At 45.3% G+C, this 22,046-nt stretch overlaps 1 protein-coding gene and 1 long non-coding RNA gene across 6 annotated transcripts in view; one reads left to right on the forward strand and one right to left on the reverse strand.

The window, feature by feature from the left end:
• Positions 1 to 2,139: 2,139 nt before the first annotated feature.
• Positions 2,140 to 18,547, reverse strand: LEMD2 (LEM domain nuclear envelope protein 2). Of its 3 annotated transcripts, none has more exons than XR_006176329.2 (10): positions 16,874 to 18,525; positions 15,840 to 15,880; positions 14,948 to 15,023; positions 13,474 to 13,550; positions 12,713 to 12,792; positions 9,628 to 9,773; positions 8,484 to 8,585; positions 8,285 to 8,387; positions 6,159 to 6,545; positions 2,140 to 4,340 (listed from the first exon to the last, which is right to left on the reverse strand). XR_006176329.2 is itself a non-coding variant. In XM_065591658.1 (10 exons), exons 1-10 carry the CDS (start codon positions 18,477 to 18,479, stop codon positions 6,395 to 6,397), a joined length of 2,310 nt encoding a protein of 769 aa, XP_065447730.1. In that variant the 5' UTR covers positions 18,480 to 18,526; the 3' UTR covers positions 4,363 to 6,394. The 3 variants fall into 3 exon arrangements, 2 of the variants coding, with proteins under 2 accessions (XP_065447730.1, XP_008172695.3); XM_065591658.1 differs by lacking the exon at positions 2,140 to 4,340 and having other exon boundaries at positions 4,363 to 6,545; positions 16,874 to 17,262; positions 17,335 to 18,526; XM_008174473.4 differs by lacking the exon at positions 2,140 to 4,340 and having other exon boundaries at positions 4,363 to 6,545; positions 16,874 to 18,547.
• LOC112060481 (uncharacterized) overlaps positions 18,464 to 22,046 on the forward strand; it is a 30,370-nt gene continuing 26,787 nt past the window's right edge. For all 3 annotated transcript variants that reach the window (XR_006176330.2, XR_006176331.2, XR_002889768.3), the window contains exon 1: positions 18,464 to 18,600. This is a non-coding gene — a long non-coding RNA (uncharacterized LOC112060481). The remainder of the gene's footprint in view (positions 18,601 to 22,046) is intronic.

The raw sequence follows: 22,046 nt of genomic DNA on the forward strand, positions 1-22,046 counted from the left end.
GATGCTGATGTTTCATTTGCCTGTGTAGAGCCGTGCACATCCATGTCACAGAGAGAACGATCAGGAGAGCCTCTATTTACCTACAGGATGGGAAAAGCAAGGGTTGTGCCGGCAAGGCCCATGCTGCCAGTGCACTTTGTCCCGGAGCTGGAGTGAGAGGGGAGTTCAACCTCCATGGCCCAGCCAGTCTTGCCTCCTCTGCTGAGCCCAGTAACAGTGGGGCTGTCGGGTGCCAGTTGTGGCACTTACCCACCCACCCAGGGTGGCGTGGGTTAACGTCAATGGAGGGTTTGACCTTGGGTCTCCAAAGCTCTGATTGGCCAACTGCGTCCTTCTGATGCTGTCACTAACCCAGGGAATTGCATGTATGGGACCTTATGCCTAGGGAAAAAAACGTGTAAACAAACCAACAATCACTATGCCACAGCCTGGCTTCCAGCAGGACACACCCTCAACCCATGCTGCTTCTGAGCCTGGGGCTGCTTTACCGCACCGGCGAGGGATGACAGTCCCCTATCATCCACTCACTGTCTCCTTTCATGTCTCCATTACCCTGCTGGTACGATAGCCCCTTTTTTGGTATCATGAAGTGTCCCCTCCTGACACATTCTAATTTTTCTTCTTCTAGAATCCAGTTGTTTTTCTGGAGCAGTTAGCGCTACATACACTACTAGAGTCTGGCCCTAAAGGAGATTTCTAGGAGCTAAATGTTATTCAATGGCAAAGACATTTTCTCCCACTAGGAAAGGTGGTACTGAGAGACTCCCTATACTCCCAGCAAAGTTGCTAGAGGCTATTTAAGTATCTCCAGGGGAGCCACTCCCACTGCAGTGGGAGAATAGGGATCTAGGCCCATAGGAAAAGTTCTGTGCTTTCGAAACATGCCCCTTTGCCATATGCCGTGAGGCATTAAACTGTCCCTAACATACCACCGCAGGGTGTGCATTACTTAACCACTGGGGTCTTGCTCTGGGATCTGAGCACAAAGCCAAATGCAACCCCAGCCACGCCATTCCAGCTCTGTTGGGGCTGACAGTTTAATTCTCATATACCTTTGGTGGTAGGAAGGCAACAGCTGAAAATACTTTGCCAAGTGATGTTTTGGGGAGGACTGAGACGTCCAGAGGGGCAGGGTACAGTCTCCCCCTTCCAGCTTTTGGCACAGGGCTCTTAGGCTGCGATAGGCGCTGTCAATAACATTGGCTGTAGGAGGTGGATGAACAGGTAGGTGTTATGCTGCCATCATCCCATCTGTGGCCCAGTGGGTGAGCTAAATCTACTCAGCCTAGAGCTCCTGGTGGATGAATAGTGCCAGGTTTGTATGACAAGTTACAAGAAAGGAGGGAAGATCTTTTAACATCAGCTATGGGCTAACAGACCAAGCTGGAGGTACATGAGCACTAGAGGCCTGATCAAAACCACTAAATCAATGGAAACAACAAAGAGTCTGGTGGCACCTTAAAGACTAACAGATTTATTTGGGCATAAGCTTTCGTGAGTAAAAACCTCACTTCTTCGGATGAATCAATGGAAAGACTCCCGCTGGCATCAGTGGGCTTTGGATCAGGCCCTATCTGAACCCTCTAGGAATGGTCCTAGCTGCAGCAGTCTGCCTTAAGAATAATTTGCTCCAGAGAGATTGTTTTTTGGTGAAGAAGCATGGGCTAGTGGTTAAAGCACAGGATGGGAAGCCCAGGGATCTGGCTTCTATCCCTGGCTCTATGTAGCCTTATGCAACTTGTTTTCCACCTTTTCTACCTGTCACCAGTGGCACCTGTCTCACCGTGGTGCTATGAGGCTCAATTCATTGGAGCATGTAAAGACTTTTCTGATGCTTGTCCTGAAGGCACTGTAACAAGTGCAAAGTGTCATTCTCTAAAAGCTGAACGAAGTTGCAGTGGAAACCCCGGAGCTGCTCGGGAGAGATCGCTTGAGACGAGGGGGCAGCCCTTTGGAGGTGGGTCCCTTTGGGCAGATTTCACTGGATGTTCTTTTTATTCTTTAGTTCATGATGCTCTTTCCAGCAGAACTAGCACTGCTCCCTAACTATGCTTCCCATAAATAAAGCACAGCATCAGCTGTCATGTCAGTGGGAGACAAAAACATTTAATATGAAAGCCTTTAAACGGAAGAAGGAAATAAAAAGATAAAGGGCAAATTTTATTTTAGATGCCTTGCTGGTACATTTTTTTTTTTTTTTGACAACAAGGGGATGCAAGGGCTTTATCAGCCCGCCATTTGAGGATTTATTCACAGAGTCTTAATGCTTACAGAGAGTGGGGGAGACTTTAAAAACGATAAAGTCAGTACAAGTGGTAAGGAAAGCACTGAACAGGGGAGATTGATCAAGTGGCTGAATGACCATATGGAAAATGGGGACAATTCTTCACCTTTTGTATAAGCACTTTGGGATCTATAAAGAGTGCTGTACAGGTGTTTTGAATTGTCAGTACAGTTTTACAGAGCAAGCAGGAACTAGGTTCCTAATGGAGACTGACAGGAAGGATAGCCTTAAACTAGTTATATAGGGTTAAAGCCCTCTTCATTTTCAAAAAGTTCCTATTACCCAAAGCTTCCCTATGCCCATTCTCCCAGGGATCATTACGGGGGAGTTCTTGGCAGTTCAGTTTGAAGCAGGCAGACAGACTGCACACGTAGGTACATCAAACCCCCAGACTATTCCTAACCCTGCATATATCCCAGCTGTAACTTAGCAACCTATGCTGGGCACTAGCATCTAAACAGAAATGCAGTCTTGGAGGAGGGAGGTTTAACCTTTCATTAAGCACCACTCCTCTTTCTACCCCTTTCTGTTCACATACCTAGCAACAACAAGAGAGACACTTCAGAGAATATTTTCCAAAACAGCAAAAGGAGTTAGGTACCCAATTCCTGTCAGCTTTCAATGGGAGATGGGCAGCTAATTCTCTTTTGTGCCATTGAAGATCTGCCTCTTTGTCACCAAGACATACATTATGAGATAAACAAACATATCTCACCAACCCAGAGCCTATGAGTCAGCTGTGGCCATAGACGTTAAGTGTTGATGATTCAAATTCTGCTCGTTTCAAGAGCCTGCTTGTGAAAGCGACAAGTTAAACCCACCGTCAGCTTGTGATGCACAGTCATGCTGACCCACAGGCACTCAGCTAACAGAGATGCATTAGAAATACTTAGGTGGATGGATACTAGCAGGAACTTAGAAGGATTAATTCAGGCTTGCTAGCGTTCTTGCAAGATTTAGAAACTATTTCTACCTGGCAGGCTCTTTTGAAGGACGGCCTCCCAGTTATCTAGGAGGTGGGCTGGGACTTTGACCTCTTCCCTTCATCCCGTCATGGCTATTTTCTCCCTGCCCTCCTTGGCAGAAGTGCTACCATGACATGAGTCTTCTACATCAGACACACAAGGGTAAAGAAAATAGTACTACCTACCACTCATACAGCCATTTCAACAGTAGGTCTCAAACTGCTTTACAAAGGAGGTCAGTATCATTATCCCAACTGTAAAATGGAGAAACAGAGGTGCAGAGAGGGGAAGTGACTTGCCCATGGTCTCCCAGCAGGCCAGTGCTGGGAACAGAATTCAGATCTCCCAAGTCCCAGTCCAGTACCCTATCCACTAAGCAACACACCTGCTTCCCAGTTTTTCCTACAATAGCTCTTGGCATTTATATAGCACTTTTCATCTGAAGATCTCATGGCACTTTGGAAAGGCAGGTGTCGTCCTACTCAATTAAGTGACTTGTCCAAGGCATCACCGTGAGTCAGTGACAGATTGGAATAGAACCCAGGCCCACGATTTTCAGAAGTGTATAATGATTATGGCTGCCCAACCTGAACTGCATTAAAGGGATCTGGCTTTTAGAGAGTGGGTTCCTAAATGCATGGCACCCAAAACCAATAAATCACTTTTAAACATATTACCTATCTCCTTGCTCCCACGTCTGCAGCTTTAACCTCTGGTGTTGTGGCCAAGTGTTGGTCAATCGGCTGTTAGAAGTTAATGTTGGTAATATTTCATTATACATAAAGCTGTCAACCCCTTTTACACAAGTGTCCACATAGGATTAATCCTTCTCAGTGTACACCTTACATGGATATCATCATCATTTCCCCACAGAAATCAGTCTCACCTGCCTACCAAGAACCTGACAACAGCTAGGCTTCTGGTGTGCTAAGACCACTGACTATCATGCTGACCAGTAGCATCTCACTGGTTCCTTGCGCTTGCCTGTTGGCTCGTCTTATACTTCGACAGTAGGCGTTTTGGGGCAGGGACCATCTTTTTGGTCTGTGTTTGTACAGCGCCTAGCACACCTGGATCCTGGAACTTGACTACTGCAATACAAACATTAACAAATAATATTAACAAATTTATTCTGCAATTAAGTGTATAGACAAGTTAAATGTGTAAATAGCACCAACTCAGTGAGATTCATCCTACAAAAAAAGAATTTCATCAACAGTACAAAAGATAAGTGCAGTGTTTGGCCTTTTTCGCTCTAGATCCGGTGGTTTAAAAAAATTACAAAATCCGTATATATTTTAAAAAGATATAAGACAGGAGGCACGATGGGAGTTTTCGCAAGCATCTTGTCCTAGCACATTAAAAGAATAAATGCTGCCTTTGTTTTATCAGCTGTTTTAATCAATAAGGCGTGAGAAAGATGGTTAATGTCTTGGACACAGCTGTTGAGTTTCCTCTTTTGTTCAAACACCCTGCTTATGCCATAAAAGGGAACACACGGGGATAAAATTCAACTCAACATGGGATTTCTCCTACTTAACTAATAAGGCCTCCTGTTGCTTTGTTTCTGGAGACTGCTTCTCTGTACTGAGTTTCTCTGACAAGCCAGCAGGATCTATAATGAATCCGAGGCAGCCAGCAGAATGCATAGGTGAAAGCGACCCAGCAATCCTTCAATCTTCAGCATGGCCAGCAGGGGAGGCAGAAGTGCAAGCTTCATGGTTAGAACACACTTCCATACATTAAGGAACCAGTTCAAACCTTCCTGGGTACTTTATAAAATTACTTCTCAATGCAGTTCCATGGACAGGGGAGCCAGGATTCAATGGCCGTGTGAAGCTTGCCTGCTGATCCCGAATGTTGAAGCAGCTCTCTATGAACATGGGCACACATGTATTATATTTAGGACACTAATGGAAATAAAATCCACTGGTTATAATGGGTCAAATCACTGCTGGCATAAGGAGGTGAAGCCAATGGAGTTATGCCAGAAGTGAATTTGGTCCTGGCTGTCTGAGTGGAGATTGGGATAACAAGTTTATGATGTTGGGAACCCTGAGAACAACAGTATCTCAGTCCTGCCTAGGTCACTACACTCTGGTGCTATTTTCTCCTCAAAACAAACACTTCTTAATTGTACATAAAACCAAACATATGTAGCCAAACAGCTGTATATACAAAATACAATGCCTGCAGTGTTCATGGAGAATTGATCTCTGCTCATTAAGTGTTGTGGCATTGCCACATTAACTCCAGCAAACAAGCCCTCTATCAACACTGTAAGCATTGTGTATCTGCTCTCCAAAAGAATACACACACATTGCAGCTGCCCGGTATAGACATGTACATTCACCTGGATGTTCATTCCCAAGTTCTTTTTTTGTACATACGGAGCGATCATTTTTGGCTGCAGCCATAAGAGCATGCGCCTTATGTACACCTGTGTTCTGTCATTTGCCACCCCCCGTTCCTGGTATAAGACAAAGCACAACGAAAGCAGACATACAAAGCATAGGAGATCACCACCTCTCCTCCAGCCCCCCATATCCCAAATCTCTCAAGGCACATGACGCTGCCCTCACTCAATCCCTCCCACCCTTTGTAAGGGCAAAACAAATACAGAGCTCTTCTCTGTTAAGCGTCAGTTGAATGCTTGATTCTTGGTGTGCTAGTGAGATAAAAGCATTTTTTAAACTAATGGATCCTAACTCCCATTCCTGATGTTTCCATGGGAAATATTAATTCTTTTAAAAAACATTTGCTGATGGGTAAAACCACTTGTTGGTCTTCCCACAGTAAAGGTCAGCTTTAAACCTCCTACCCCTTGGGCAAAGAGATCCCTTGCCCCTTTCTATTAGGTATTAAAGAGTGATTATATGTTTGTTTACTCATGGAGTTCAAACACTCACTGGACAGGTAGCTTTGGTGTGCTTCTGGCTCCTTCTCTAGCTCAAGTCCATCTTCTCACAAACCAAGATTATTGCCCTAAAAATAATCTGTTAAGTGTCTCTCAGAAATAGAGGGAAAGGGGGTTGGGGTGATTCTAAACTGAGAAAGTTAGAACTCCTGTCCATCCCTTCCCACATCCAAAGAGGGAATTGTCCCTTTGCACAGACTGAACCAACAGCTCCTCCTTTGCTCCTGGTTAGTGCTCTGAATCGGAGACGTAAGAGGGCTGAGTCCATCTCCACACCAGCATATCCTCTCCTGCTATCCTGTGTGACTCTGTCTGAATCCGTGATTCGTTCGAAGCCAGGAAGTCCACAGCTCTGTTCCAGATCCGCTTCATTTTTTTCCTGGAAGGAGCAGCAAAACGTAAGAGTTATCTCTGCCTTATGTTTTCTTGCTTAGCGCACTTGTCACTGCCTACAAAGTGACTCTTAACCTCCTTCCGTTGCCTTCCAATATAGCAGGGGTTGGCAACCTTACAGAAGCGATGTGCCGAGTCTTCATTCATTCATTCTAATTTAAGGTTTCGTGTGCCGGTGATACATTTTAACCTTTTTAGAAGGTCTCTTTCTATAAGTCTATAATATATATAACTAAGCTACTGTTGTATGTAAAATAAATAAAGGTTTTTAAAATGTTTAAGAAGCTTCATTTAAAATTAAATTAAAATGCAGAGCCCTCTGGACCAGTAGCCAGGACCCTGGCAATGTAAGTGCCACTGAAAATCAGCTCGTGTGCCGCCTTCGGCATGTGTGCCATAGGTTGCCTACCCCTGCAATATAGAGTAAAGGAGATCAAAGCTAACATTCAGAGCTAATTCTGAAACAGGGCATCAAGGCACAAACTCTTTATACATGGTTCTAATATTGTGGAAGGTGAGCCCTCCAAGCACTGCAAGCAAACTTACAGATTGCACAGAATTCCAAATCTGAATTGTGGTGCAAGGAGACCCCAATTAGTAATTTTCCCCAAGGACACCTGCAATAACGTTTGCAGATTTTAGAACACGAAGTGGAGCTTGCCCTGTTTTGGATCCGTGTCTAGTTATGCTCCCAACTTTCAATTCAGGATCCCATGCAGGCAAATGAGCTCAAACCTTTTTGATCACATCAAACCACATCAGACCTTTTTCCTACCGGTAGTACTGTGACTGATAAGGATGAGAATGATTAAGGCTTTGTACTTCATAACAGCATGGATCTCAAAGTACTCTACAAAGTAGGGATGATCTCCATTTTACTGAAGAGGAAACGGATCTTTAGAGATGAGGCAAATGGCATACTGCAGCAAAGAAAAAACAGGACCCCGTCTACTAACTCCCCATCCTGTGACCCAGCTACTCGACCATGCTGCCTCCTTGAAGAGCAACAAACCCAGAAACCTACCTGTAATTGGACAGCATCTCCCATTTACATCTGCCTAATTAGCAATTGCTTTGCTCTGGCCAGTGGGGAAACCCAAATTTGATTAGTGAGCTTAGTCTCACTCCCATGGCAGGCAATGCAGAGCCATCCAGGAAAGAGCTACTCTGATGCTCTGGCTACATGCTGGATGCCTCATTCTGAAAGGCACAGCACTGTAGTGCTCCTGGCCAGATATGACAGAGCAGTGATGATGTTCAGGATAACATCTGATTCAAGTTTAGATGAGGGAACACAAATAGAACACCCCAACACCCAGGAAAAGCAAACAAAAGCCAATTTCTGCTTGATATGACAATGACAGCACACCTGTGTGAGTGTTCAAAATGTCAGCACTAGGAGAAGAGCTCTGCGTAGCTCAAAAACTTGTCTCTCTTGTCAACAGATGTTGGTCCAATAAAAGATTATCTCACCCACCTTCTCTCTCGAATATCCTATGACTGACACGGCTACAACTACACTGCATAGCACTAGGACTGTCACATTTATCCCCAGTGGGTTACAACAATAGCCTGGGTTATGTCAGAATCCCAAAGGCCAGACTCATTCCTCTAAAATTCCTCACACCCCCCCTCCCCAATAAGTCTGCTTCCAGTCTGTTACCCACGAAGTGCACTATGACCTGAGCTGAAGGCCCCCTTCCTAAAGGGAAAGAATTTGCTCACCTGCTTTGGGGTGGAATGAGGGTGTCTCGAACGTGAAGGATGCCTACATATGGGTATCGCTCCAACCTCTGTTCCCACTCTTTGTAGTGATCCTGGACAGCATCTGTAAGAGGAAACAGAATGGGGCAAAGGGGAGTGAAATTATCTGAAATGAAGAGACCATTTTAAATTAGAACGCCAAAGAGCTGTAGGGTTCTACCTATGATTTTCTTCACCATTTCATACATGGCCTGCTCCTCTTCCTCCATCTTCCGCCAGCGATACTTCAGGAGTAACAGGATCCCCCAGAGGACAATCAGACCTATGAGTGGACGAACACAAATGGAAGCATGTGCACTCATATTCATGTGTTCAGTGGATGTTAGCTGCTCTATTTTCTACTCTTATCAGAGGCCGTTTTTATTCTCTGCTGTCCAGGGCCTGCCTGGAACTATACCTGTGTTATTCATGTTGTTTATTGTGGCAACCACAACTCACGGGAATTCTGAAACTGACAGTGCCTGGAGTCAAACTCCCAAGGGGAGAGATTTCTTGGCAGTTCCCTTCCACCAGAAAACTCAGGATGACTACTGGTCTCTACAGCATTAAAATTCAAGACGCCTCACTTGGACAGAGCCTACCCCACAATAATCCAGAAGAATAGTCAGGCTTCACTGCTCTCGAAATAAGGGGTCAGAAAGGAGAGGAAGCAAGGCCTTGTGGTTAAGGCCCCGGACTGGGACTCATGAGATGTAGATTTAAGTCGGGACTTTGCCACTGACCCCCTTTATGACCATGAACAAGTCACTCAGTCTCTCTGTGCCTCAGTTACCTATCTGTAAAATGGGAATAATGATACTTCCTTTGTCTGTCTTGTCTATTTAGATTATAGGTTCTTCACAGCATGACAGGAACTGCCTCTCACTATGTGTCTGTACAGCACCTAGCAGTTGGGCCCTGATCTCAGCTGAAGCATTTGGGCACTACCACAATACAAATTGACAAAGAAATACTACAACTCATTAACAGTGATGCCAGAAGACTGAACAGTGCTGTACATGGAAGGGATGAGAACAAAGTCTGTGGGCAGGTTGTTAATAGACTAACTTTGCAGGCCACCACAACGAATGCTTGAGATACACTTAAATGAGATGGACAGCTGATGTACTTGCTGATTTGAAATAAAGGAAAAGCACTTACTGCATGACAATGGGTCTCTACAGGTCTCCTTCTATTGCTAGATCACAGGTTAATTAGATAGAAATTAACTCACCAATTCCTTTAACATTTACCACTAGTTTAATGTGGTTGTGGGAGTTCGTGTAGGGATGGGGAAAGCTCAGCTATTAAGGCTAAAGACTTACTCCAGAAGAAGATGAAAAGGTTCATAATGGCGGTGCTTATTGCCCGGCGGAAACGACAGCCTAACCCCATCCGAGGACGGGTGGATTCGAGGCATACCACCTGGTCTACACTGGTAACCGGTTCTGATGGGTCTTCCCCTTTTAACCTAATGGGAAAAGGCAGAAAACCACCCCTGAAGAGTGCACAGACTCCAGCAACAGACTTTAATCAGGACAAGGTGCACAAACACATTGCATCAGCTGTAACTCTTTCAGCACACCATGTAGAAAACACTAAAGCGTTCTCACTGCTGGTCTTTCCAGAACATTTCAGCACTGGCTGCTTAGCAAAGGAGGAATATGGCTTTAGAAAAGGCAGCAGGATCAGAACTCCCACTGGTAAACTGAAGTCTCCCTCTGCAGACACTTTGACAGCACTTCTCAGTGTGCAGAAGATTAAACTTTAAATTGGATTCCCATCTCCCAGCATAGAGAAATGGAAATGTTTACTGAGTCACTCATCAGCAGTTGTGCAGAGAGCAGCTGAGAGAGTGTGAATGTCTGTGGAGGCTGCACTGTTTTCCTTGCTACAGATGAGCATAAACAGTTTAGCTGGAAAAGTGACACCAAATCAAATATGGCTAACGTAAACCAGACACAACCTTGGAAAGCGTTTATGGCACAGTTCATAACACATTCCCAAATTCACTCGTACATGCACTATGCCATCAGATACCCTTTGCACTTATAGCACTGATAGACAGATCTACATGAGTTTGCTTCCTTATTGGATCTATTAAATCAGTAAGCATTTGGTAAATCCAACTGAAAGTGCTCCAATTTGTAAGAGATGGATTAAGATTTTTTTTTTAAAGCTACCAATTCACTGTAGGGTTGTAATGAATAGCCCACTGTAGACAGGTAGTGCAAATTACTTGAACCCTTAGTCCAGCAGCATGCAAATAAAAAGCCATTGGCAGGTTATAGTTGTTTAACTGAGCCGTGCTGTAATTGGAGATACCCAACTGTTTCACAACCACTTTGTCTGATTTATAGTCCAAATCTTAAATGAATGTATAGAACAGGCAGCAGAATTACCAACCACAGCAATCTTATTTTGTTCTGTTTTTACCAGTGCACAGTCAAAATAACTTCACATAATGTCTGTTAAAAAGCCAACCGCAGTTTTTTAGCACACTGTACATTCTTATTGAGTTTCATAATGAGCTGCCAAACACTGGATCAATTCGGTGAGCTGTTGATGAAGTTGTTAATAATGCATCTGAAGAAGTGGGTTTTTTACTCACGAAAGCTTATGCCCAAATAAATCTGTTAGTCTTTAAGGTGCCACCGGACTCCTCCTCTTTTTTTTTTTTTTTTTTTTTTTTTTAAGAAACAGACAACACCTGGAACATTAGATTACAGCAGTGGCTGTAGGGGGCAGATTAGGAGAAAAAAATAATGGAATTCTATTCAAGCTATGCCCACAACTCCAGTGTTTCTGCTGAGATGAGTTAAATAGCAGTGAAACAGCTAACTATGTTGACATTTAAACTATCATTACTAGACCCCAGAGTTAATACTGAATGGAGACAGGTCACATCTTTGTGAGTTATGTTAGTATGTCCACTGACTCAGGAAGACAATACTGCATTAGGTTACATTCAGAATGTTATATTCAACTATAGTGGCTACAGGTTTAATATTCTGTTTCCCTGCATCATTAAATCCTTCAGAAACTGGTAGAAACATGAAATGTGCTGGTACAGCATAACAATTCATGCTAGTTCAATCTAATCTCTGATAACTGCAAAGGGGGCAATTTCAGATTGCTAATATTTTCCCTCCTTGACAGTTCTCCAAAGTAAGTTTGCTTTCAAATAATGTATCTGCATTTTGGTGCTTTAAACTATGTTTATAATGGGTCCTTGCCTACAATTAGTGGTTCTTAATATCTCCCACACAGTCCATGAGGACATCCGAATGAGACAGGCATAGGAGCCTTTATAAATATACAGAAAGCACTTATACAGCATTTTATATTTTTCAAAGGGCTGAACAAAACCTTAAGCTGATTTTCACAGGATGATGATTTCTAACTGGATGAAATTCAAGATTGTCAAACACAAATATTCCTCACTCCCCTCTCAAGTGTTAAAATCATGGCTGTCCATGAAGGATAAGAGGAAATACTCTATCTCAGACAGATCCAGCACCCAGTGAAGGTAATGGGAGCCTTTCCATTGATCAGGTATTCTGTTAGTAATACATACTAATGCTGACACATTCACAATTTTTATTTTTTAAAATAGCAACCTTCATCCTCAGATCGCACAGCATTTTACTAACTAACAGGATTGCTTCAGTCACTAATGACATTCAGTCACCTCAGCGGTGGAATGTGGCTGCACATTAGAACACCGAAGCCCCATTTGCAGCAGAAATACTGAAGAGAGCAGTATCCAATGGAAAGCGTTGGGGAGAATTTTAAAAGGCAGATTCTAATCACACAGATTTGGAACACAGGCAGGACATGTGGACTAACACTTTAAATTGTTTGCAGTGCTGTTGTAGCAGGGTTGATCCCCAGATATTAGAGACACACAGTGGGTGAGGTAATATATTTTGCTGGACCAACTTATGATGGTGAAAGAGACAAGCTTTCGAGCTACACAGACCTGAAGTAGAGCTCTGTGCCGCTTGAAAGCTTGTCTCTTTCACCAACATAAGTTAGTCTAATAAAAGGCATTACCTCACTCCTAAATCTTGCAGTAAGTGCCAGGGGATCTTTAATAACCACAAGAATTCAGGACCTCAGATTTATCCATCATCTGAAAGACAGCAGCTCCATGAGCACAATGCCCCCCCAACACAATGTTGGGACACTGACTCCCCTACCAAATCACCAACAGTCACTGCAGCACACTACTTTTAATTTGGAGGTTCTCCCATTCAAGTACTGACCACCCCAATTCTGGCTTATTTTATGAGATCTAACAGGATAGGTGATATGCCAACAAGCCAATATATACTAAATATCAAATTACGTAAGATCAGCCAGTGCTGTGAATTATAACTTGAACAGCTTGTGCTGCCACTCACTCACCATATCCCTAAATCATTGTTACTGTTCAGTATCCATTGCAGGGCAGCTTCAAACTTCTCTGGGGAATTACCGGTTACATTCTAAATGGAAGAATCCATAAGAAGATTAATTCTGCATTCATTTGAGAAGGTGGAACAACATTATTGCCTTGCTGTAATGGGAGAAATTGCTCTACCTGCATTTTTATTTTTCTAGATTACCTCTTATCATCAATTTAACTAACTCGGCAAACTGGCAGAGAGGCAAACCAAATCTACAGACCGGCCTGGAATTTTTACTACAATTTATAACTTGGTATATCAGACATGAAGCACACTGTAAAACAATATACTCCCTACACTTCTGAGACTAACTGCTAAATACAACATAATCTTGCTGACAATTTTCTATGAAGAAGTGGAACGTTAGATCAAAGCAGCCTGCCTTCTATCACTTTGGGGTGAGTTGGGGAAAACCTTACTGCTGCCAATCCCCAATAGAGGGGCGTTTCTGGCATCAGAAGACTGACAACTAAGAAACAATCATTAGTTAGATTTACAACAGCTAAATCAGTGTTGTCAGAGAGATGGAGTAGAAGATTGTTTTCTGAAAGAAATGCGGAGAACAGGACTGGCCAAAGGAACAGCTGGAAAGATTGGAAAGACTCAGAACAGGATGAAGAAATGAACCAGATGGTACATTGTTTTATAAGCAATAAATAACAGACAGAAAGAAATTAACTACAATACACAACAATTAACACTCATTCCAATCCTACTTACCGCCACATAATCCTTTGCTTCACTAACCAGAATGCATTTACTTTTTAGCTTCTCGGGGTTTCCACACTCAAAACTACCTAGAAAACAAGTCAAATGGATTTTTTTCAGGGTTGTTTCCATCTAACTCTTAGACAATCAGGAAATGCCCTGAACGATCTGGAAGCGTTATTCTTTTAAATCAGTTTTAGCTGTAGCCAAAATGCTTACACAGAAGATTGGAGTTAAATATTTTAGCCAGATAATGTTATGACCTTTAATAAAATTTGTAGCTATTGTATATAGGCTAAGACAACGGTTCTCAAACTGGGGGTTGGGCCCCCGCAGGGGGTCACAAGGTTCTTATATCGAGGGGGGGGGTCATGAGCTATCAGCCTCCACCACAAACCCCGCTTTGCCTCCAGCATTTATAATGGTGTTAAATATATAAAAAAAGTGTTTTTAATTTATAAGGAGGGGTCTCACTCAGAGGCTTGCTATGTGAAAGGGTCACCAGTACAAAAGTTTGAGAACCACTGGCCTAAGATAAGGGCAATCAAATCTATTGCTTCAAGGTACCGGTATATGCTACCCACCACAGGAGCCAAGAAGAATACCGCCATCTCACACTACAAAACTGCGCATTTGGCCAAATGCACTAGGAACACTTTCCATCTGGTATGGCGGATGTTCAACTTGACTGATCAATGTTACAGTGGAGCATACCTCCCTGCTTCAACCTTCTACTAGAACAAAGGCAAATGTTGGAGGAAAGTCCACAAACTCAAACCATGAAAACCTGACTTGAAAAGAAGTCTGAACATATCGATTAAATAACTGCTACTATGCTACTGAGTACAATTTTCCAAAGTGATTTAGGCACTTGAGAGCATAAGACTCACTGAGCATGTAAAGGAGTTGGGCTCCTAAGTTACTAAATCACTTTTCAAACTGTAACTCAAGCACTTTTGACAATTCTACGCATTAGCACAATATTAATAAGATTTGCTTGACTGAATAATGAGAAGATATAAGAAACTTCTAACTGCGTTTCCTTCTCCAACATGAAACCATTAGTCATTGACCTGGGCAGCCACTTGTATTCTAATGTCTGGTTGGACTGTTTTGGCCAGTGTTCTAAGCCAATGTTTTATATAAACATATGGAAAAGCTTTGCTGTTGGACTCTGGTATCTTGCAAAGCATTTGAGGCACTGGGGTAAAAAAAAAAAAAAAAAAAAAAAAAAAGTTGAGTATTTGCATCTCAAATTCCCAATAGATGATCCGCAAATAACAGCTCCATACAAACACAGATACCTTGGCAGTGACAGAAGTGCATTAGTAAAGCACAATTCACATTTAAAGAAAACATTTTCTTCACCTTTTGCCTGCTTTCTCAGTGCCCCTCAAGTCATTTGCACAAGGAAAATGTCCAGCCAGCTGGGAGATGCAGTTTGCTGAACCCTCCTAAGTGCTTTATAATGACAATCAGAACTCACCAGCTTGTATTGCCAGGTAGTTATATAATTCATACAGCATGGTCATTAACATGTCCTTCTGTTTAGCTTGACAGAACTGAAAGTCAAAAATAAACATCAATGCATCAATAGCAACAAGATAGCAATTAGATCAGCCAAAATACAAAAATAAAATACTAATAGAAGTGTATGTTCAGTTGAGCTCTACTTCACCTGGTAAAATTAAAATACAGGATTACTGAGGCAAAAAGTCTCAGGACCTAATCTTGTAAATTGCTGAGCGCCTCCTGTGAAATGCAAATACCTCCAAGTCCCAAACATCATAGCCTTCTACTCCAACAGCAGCTGAGGAAGCAGTTCCTTCAAACTCAGGTACAGTAAATAGATTTATGATATACTTCCCCAGAACATCACAAGAGACCAACTATCAATTTACCAGCATATCTCACCACTCTGACTTTGATACAGAAGTATGTCTCTCTCAATAGTGCATTATGGAATAAATCAGAACTGCATAAACACATCTCAACAGAGATTAGGGATTTCGCTTTATTAAAGCTTCTATTAGAAAAACTGACTACATAGGTAAAATCTGTCACAAATCAAAGTCACTTATGTTACAATTAACTAAAGAAAATAACACCAAGTGATTCAGATCTTCGGTAGCTTAAATCTACAACTTTCAGATTCTTCTATACAGTCACAATCTAGTCTGGCCTGCAAAAAAAAAAAAAAAGCCTATTAAATCTGACTTTGGTAAACCACTAAATTCCTCCTGTAAAATGATACAGGCTATTTGGCAGTGATATTGACAGTAACTGATTTGTGAAATTTGCTAGAATAGTTAACTGTCTGTGAGATGTCTGTCCCTACAGTATGGATTTTTTAAAAACAACTTTAAATTTACACTTACATCATCTGTCCTTGTCTCACAATCCACAGTTAACAGTTTAACTGAGAGAGAGAAGAAAATAAGGATTAGTCAGCTGGAAAATAAAAACTTCAACAGAGAAAATAACTAGTGATTAAAGCAGTAGTTAAAAATAGCTACTTTTAAAGCATCTGATTCTTCTACCATTCATCCCATTGAGTATTACCTTACTAGTCAAACAGTGCTATTGAAACAACTAAAGTAGGCCATATCGAAACCCAAATTAGTAACATACACATCAGGGCAGAAACAAGGAATTTTGTTCAGTAGGCAAATAGGTTGGAGTTTACAAACCATTTTGCAAATAATTCTAGAGAGAAGAGATGTTTTATGCTCTTGCAGTATTCACCGACTTTGAGAAAACAGGGCAGCGTGCTCACCTAGTCAATGAACAAAACGCTCTCACCCGTGTTGTGTTTGGCAGCCACACTTTGCAACCTCCTTCCACATACCCTTTTCCTTCATTTTGGAACCAAACAGAACATTTCTGTGAATTTAATCTGCTACAGTAGGGATATAGGATGTCACTTTTTTTGCATATTTAAGCTCAAATGTTCTTGGAGGTAGCAGCAGAAGGCAATTTCAAGTCTTGTACTTTTGAAGTGGTCAAGATCAAGGACACTGGATGACTGTGCTTTGTAGAAAATGACATTAAAACAGATGATGGGCAATTACACGGGTAGTACATCATTATGATGGAGGATCATAAAATATGTCCTCAGTGCTAGATGAAAATTTAACTCCCCATAAAAATCTATGGATTTGAAGAACCTCAAGCCAAGTTCACTTGAGAAAAAAAAAAAAAACACCCACAAGACATTTTTCCATGACTAACAAGGTGCCCCAGGGATTGGGGAGACAAGACGCAAAGAAAACACATGAAGACAGGGAGAAGAAAAATAAATGCAGTGAAGATGGACAATAGAGGGGATGGAAACAAGAGGGGACTGAAGAGAAAGAAGGAGAGAGGAAAAGGGGGGAAAGTGATTTTAAAAAGTCTTTAATCCCCCACGTACGGTTCTCCTCTGCCCCCAGAAGCCAGCCTGGCCCGATCATCTTCGCCCAGAGGATGCCCAGGAAAATCACCAGCAACACCAGGGTGGCCAGGTACAGGAACCAGGACAAGTAGAACTCCAGACCCTTACCCTTTCCTACTGCACCCTGCTTGGGGGCTGCCCCTGTCAACTGACTCGTGGAGGTTAACCCTTCTCCCCCTGTCCTCCATGGGATCCTGCGGATTAATCCCCCTACTACTGTTGCTGTCCTGCCCTGGGTGCTGGGGGTTAACCTGCCATCTCTTGTCCACCACTGGGTGCTGGGGGTTAACCCGCCATCTCTTGTCCCACTCTGGGTGCTGGGGGTTAACCACCCATCTCTTGTCCTCCTCTGGGTGCTGGGGGTTAGCCTCCTTTCTGCCTCCCATTGGGTGCTGGGGGTTAGCCTCCTTTCTGTCTCCCATTGGGTGCTGGGGGTTAGCCTCCTTTCTGTCTCCCATTGGGTGCTGGGGGTTAGCCTCCTTTCTGTCTCCCATTGGGTGCTGGGGGTTAAACCAACATCTCTTGTCCTCCACTGGGTGCTGGGGGTTAACCCCCTTTCTACACCTCGCTGGGTGCTGGGGGTTAACCCCACATCCCTCGTCCCCCACTGGGTGTTGGGGGTTAACCCCACATCCCTCGTCCTCCCCTGGGTGCTGGGGGTTAACCCCACATCCCTCGTCCTCCCCTGGGTGCTGGGGGTTAACCCCACATCCCTCGTCCTCCCCTGGGTGCTGGGGGTTAACCCCACATCCCTCGTCCTCCCCTGGGTGCTGGGGGTTAACCCCACATCCCTCGTCCTCCCCTGGGTGCTGGGGGTTAACCCCACATCCCTCGTCCTCCCCTGGGTGCTGGGGGTTAACCCCACATCCCTCGTCCTCCCCTGGGTGCTGGGGGCTAACTCCCTTTCTGCCTCCCACTGGGGCCTGGGGGCTAACTCCCTTTCTGCCTCCCACTGGGGCCTGGGGGCTAACCTTACATCTCTTGTCCCGCACTGGGAGCTGGGGTTGAACCCCCTTTCTGCCCCCCACTGAGTGCTGGGGGCAAACCCCCCGGGGGCTGCTGTCTTCCCTAGCTGGGCCCAAGGGTTTAGCCCCTCTGCTACATCCCTGCGGGGGGGCTGGTACCCATCATCTTCCTCCTCCGAGCCCTCCTCCTCCTCCTCACTCTCCCTACGGCCCTGGCTGTGGGCCCTGTGTGCCAGGGGGCTGGGGTTGCGGCGAGGGTAGGAGGCCGAGGCCGAGGCCGGCTCAAGCCTGGAGGCACTGCCTGTGCTCTGGCTCCTCCGGCCGGCCGCCCCCTCCGCCCGCAGGCGGCTCAGCTTCTTCACGTAGAGCTCGCGGGTGGAGTCGGTGATTGGCCCCGGCTGGAAGCCCAAGGCCCGCAGCTCCCTGCCGAGCTCGGCGTCTGACAGGCCGGCCATGCTGGGGGCTGCTGTCTTCCCCGACTGGGGCCTAGGCGCCCCCTCCGCCCGCAGGCGGCTCAGCTTCTTCACGTAGAGCTCGCGGGTGGAGTCGGTGATTGGCCCCGGCTGGAAGCCCAAGGCCCGCAGCTCCCTGCCGAGCTCCGCGTCTGACAGGCCAGCCATGCCCGGAACTGCCGCCCAAGCGGGGACCTGGCCGGAAGCGCTCTGTGAGAGAGGAAGCAAGGGCCGCCATCTTGGGAGAGGCGGAAAGGCAGCCTCTAGTCTCCATCGTGGGAAGGTCAAGGTAAGCGCTATGTAGCGTCTAGCCGGGCTGTTGCGCCCGCCATCTTGGGAAGGTCAAATAGGCCCAAACGCCTCCTATGGACGCCATCTTGGGGAGGTCAGAGCTCTGGTCCCAAGGGCCCGCTCTCAAGCCCTTATTATGCAGGGGCCGGACTGGAAGGCTGTTTTCTGCCCTTCACGGGAAATAAGTTAGACACAGGGGGAAGGGGGGCAGCTCAGCCTTTTATTTGTGATTGCGCCAGCTAAATGCCCTCATGTCACTGCTTCCAGATGACCCATCGGTGGCCCAGTGCATTGCCGGGCGGTGACACTTGGACGCCACGGTGCATTGCAGAGGGTGACCGTTGAGATGTTGCATTGCCATGGGGCAAAGCTTTGGTGGCAGTGCCATCATGGGGGGAGGTGGGGCTTTGGTGCCGGGCTGCCAAGTGACATGATGGTGGCTTTTGCTGCAGGGTAACAGGCTGACACTTCTACGCGCCTTGGCATTATTATGCAACAGTCCCTTTGTACCCTATGCCATTGCTGAGCAGGCTACTCTTTTATGTCACATTTCAGTACAGCAAGAAGATGTGCTTGAGGTGTCACCGGGGTGCACCAGATTTGTCCCCGAGAGGTGTCACCCTAAATTGCCTCTGTTTTAAAAGCAGTCTCTCTTGTGCCGTTTTATTTTCCCAGTGAACAGTTGGTTGGTGATCAAAGATAGTGGCATAGGTAGGAATGGCCCTCACTTGAGGAAACCCAGCCTTGAGAACCGCAGACTGAAAATAGTTGACGTCAATGAATCCAGAAAAGCTTGGTAACTCTGCCCCTTCCCACGCCCATAGTTGTGTGTCTTCCTGTGTTCATTGACAACTGATATCACTGGTGAAATGATAACAGTGGGGAATCTGCCAATAGTTGACATTTGTGAAGCGAAAGAGACAGCTCTTAACGCCAGATGTACCTTCTCAATTCTCACTGGTCCACCTAAATTTCTCCTTATCGAGCCCCCTCTCAGCTTTCATCAACCCTTCTTAAATGTATTCATTTAAAATATGAATCTGCACCACTGAAGCTGATGGGAGCAGGAGCAGGCCCCTCAGATTTGTTGGGGGAAAGGGAGTTGTTTGACGCTTACAACTTAAAAACCCAGCTTTGATTTGAAAATTAAATTTGGCATCAGTGATGTAGAGTAATTGCTTTTGCTGTTGTTGTATATAATAATATAATCAAAGTGGCTGAAATATTGTTTATTATTGTAATGTTATTAAAGGTAACGAGGACCTTGTGACTAATGCACATGCACAGTGCCTACATAGGAGTTTTTATGATTAGAGCTATGAGGACCACCAACCCGCCATCAGATATTAGCAGCAGTGTGTGACTGCCAAGCTGGGTAAAATGAATGCAGTGATTACATGATGCTGCTTTTCTGGAGTAGAACGTAATAACCTTAGAATAGATGTTACAGGCATGCATGTATATGCATGCTCACACACACATTGGGGCGTGCTTCTGCTTTGTGTCCAAACAGTTATTCTAGGTGACATCAGCTTGGCACTGCCAGAGTGCTGGTATGTCAAAGCCTATCATGGTTGGTTCCATCAGTACAAAAATCATCTTTCTTCTCCTCCCCTCACTTACACAGTTTAGGTTCCCTTTTAAGCTGAGCGAAGACCTTTGAAGTGTGAAACATTTCTGCTGGATTCCACCGGGTGCAGTTGGCTGGATCAGCAGGCAGAACCATTACAGAATCATGTCATCTGATTAGAATTTGCATCTTGTACAGTTTCAGGGAGTGATTGTGCCTTTCATTTTATTTGATGTTTTAAATAAGAGGAAAAGTTGGTATGGTTGCTTCTGTCTCCTAGTATCCTCCTTTCATACTCATTTTGTTCTCATCACTTATTCCAATTTAGGCCATCAGATGAAGCCATTCTAGGTCTTCCTGAAGAAGGTGGTTGCAAAATACACTACACTTTAGTTAGCAAACACAAACACCCACTTAGCAGAGGCCAGGCGGTCCAGTGAAGAATCACACTCCATTCTGCTGGGAAGTCTGAAAGTGCTAATCTTAGCCTCCTGTGTTCACTAACTGGAAAGCACAATGAACAGCTAATAATTTGGAGCCATGTAAATAGAGAATAAGAATATTCTGCTAGTGCCCCATTTCTGCAGACTCGGGGGTTTTAGCTAGTTTGGATAAACTCAGGCTACGCATGCAGACTTCAAACCCATCCAAGCATGCAAACCCAGTCCAAATGCCACCCATTTTAAGGGCACCCATCCCTAGTTAAGAGACCAGGCCATATTCATGCCTACTGTAACCTTGCATGGATGTCAGTGGGGATATGCCAAGAATGAGTCTGGCCCAGCATTAGGATTCACTGGGCGACTGCCTGTCTTCAGAGACCACAATGAAATATAAACTCATGGACTTTAAGGCCAATCTTCAATCCTGCCCCCATCTATTTTAGCAGGCTATATTCTTTAAGCAACTGATTGTTTTGGTCCCGTGAGTGAACATTTAAGACAGGTTTCATCATAATTCCTCTTGGCTGTTACCTCTGCAATTGAATGGCAGCTACAGTGGGATAATTATATAGATAATTATGGGCTGGGTTGGCCCATCTTTGTCAGTGAGTAGAGGGGTCCCAGAACTGCTGGTGAGGAAGTGGGCGGGGAGATTTGTGGCTTCACTACTTCAGCCCTACCACCAGGGCTGGCTCCAGGCACCAGCCCACCAAGCATGTGCTTGGGGCGGCATCTGTAGGGGGGCGGCACGGCGCTCCGGCCCGAGAGCGGGGCCGCGACTGGGCTCGCCACCCTCCCCGCGGCGCTCCCACCGCCGGGGAGAGTGGAGCCCCGGCCGGGCTCTCTGCCCTCCCCCCCGGCGCTCTGGCCGCCGGGGAGAGCGGAGCCCCGGCCGGGCTCTCCGCCTTCCCCCCGGTGCTCCGGCCAGTCGGGGGGAGCGGGCCCGCGGCCGGGTTCGGTGCCCTCCCCTGCCGCGCTCCCCACTGGGAGTTGGGGGGGGCAGAGTGACGGGAGGCTTTTTTGCCTTGGGCGGCAAAAAAGCCAGAGCCGGCCCTGCCTACCACACAGAAAGGAGGATGAGAGGGACTGGATAAGGATGTGTAGGGTCTGCCCTTATGCAAGACAAGGCCTCCATCCCCTGTGTAGGCCCAGGGAGGCTGTCACCCCTGCTCCTTCTGTGGAACCCAAGCCCCCCCCTATAGAAAACTAGTGCAAACTGAGCCTCATGGCGTGACCTGGCTGCCCACTTACCCTTGCCGAAGGTGCACAGATACCACGGTGATGAGCACAGTCTAAGATGATAGATGGCTACTTCTGTTTAAGGCTGTAGATTGGCCTGTAGTACCATTAGCTACTAAGCAGCTACCTGTTTTTCTCCAGTGTCTCACCCAGAGTGCAGATTATAGATACTGTTGGGTCTGCTAGTTGTAG

This window comes from Chrysemys picta, chromosome 4, assembly GCF_011386835.1.
Source record: "Chrysemys picta bellii isolate R12L10 chromosome 4, ASM1138683v2, whole genome shotgun sequence".
Classification (NCBI taxonomy): Eukaryota; Metazoa; Chordata; order Testudines; family Emydidae; genus Chrysemys; species Chrysemys picta.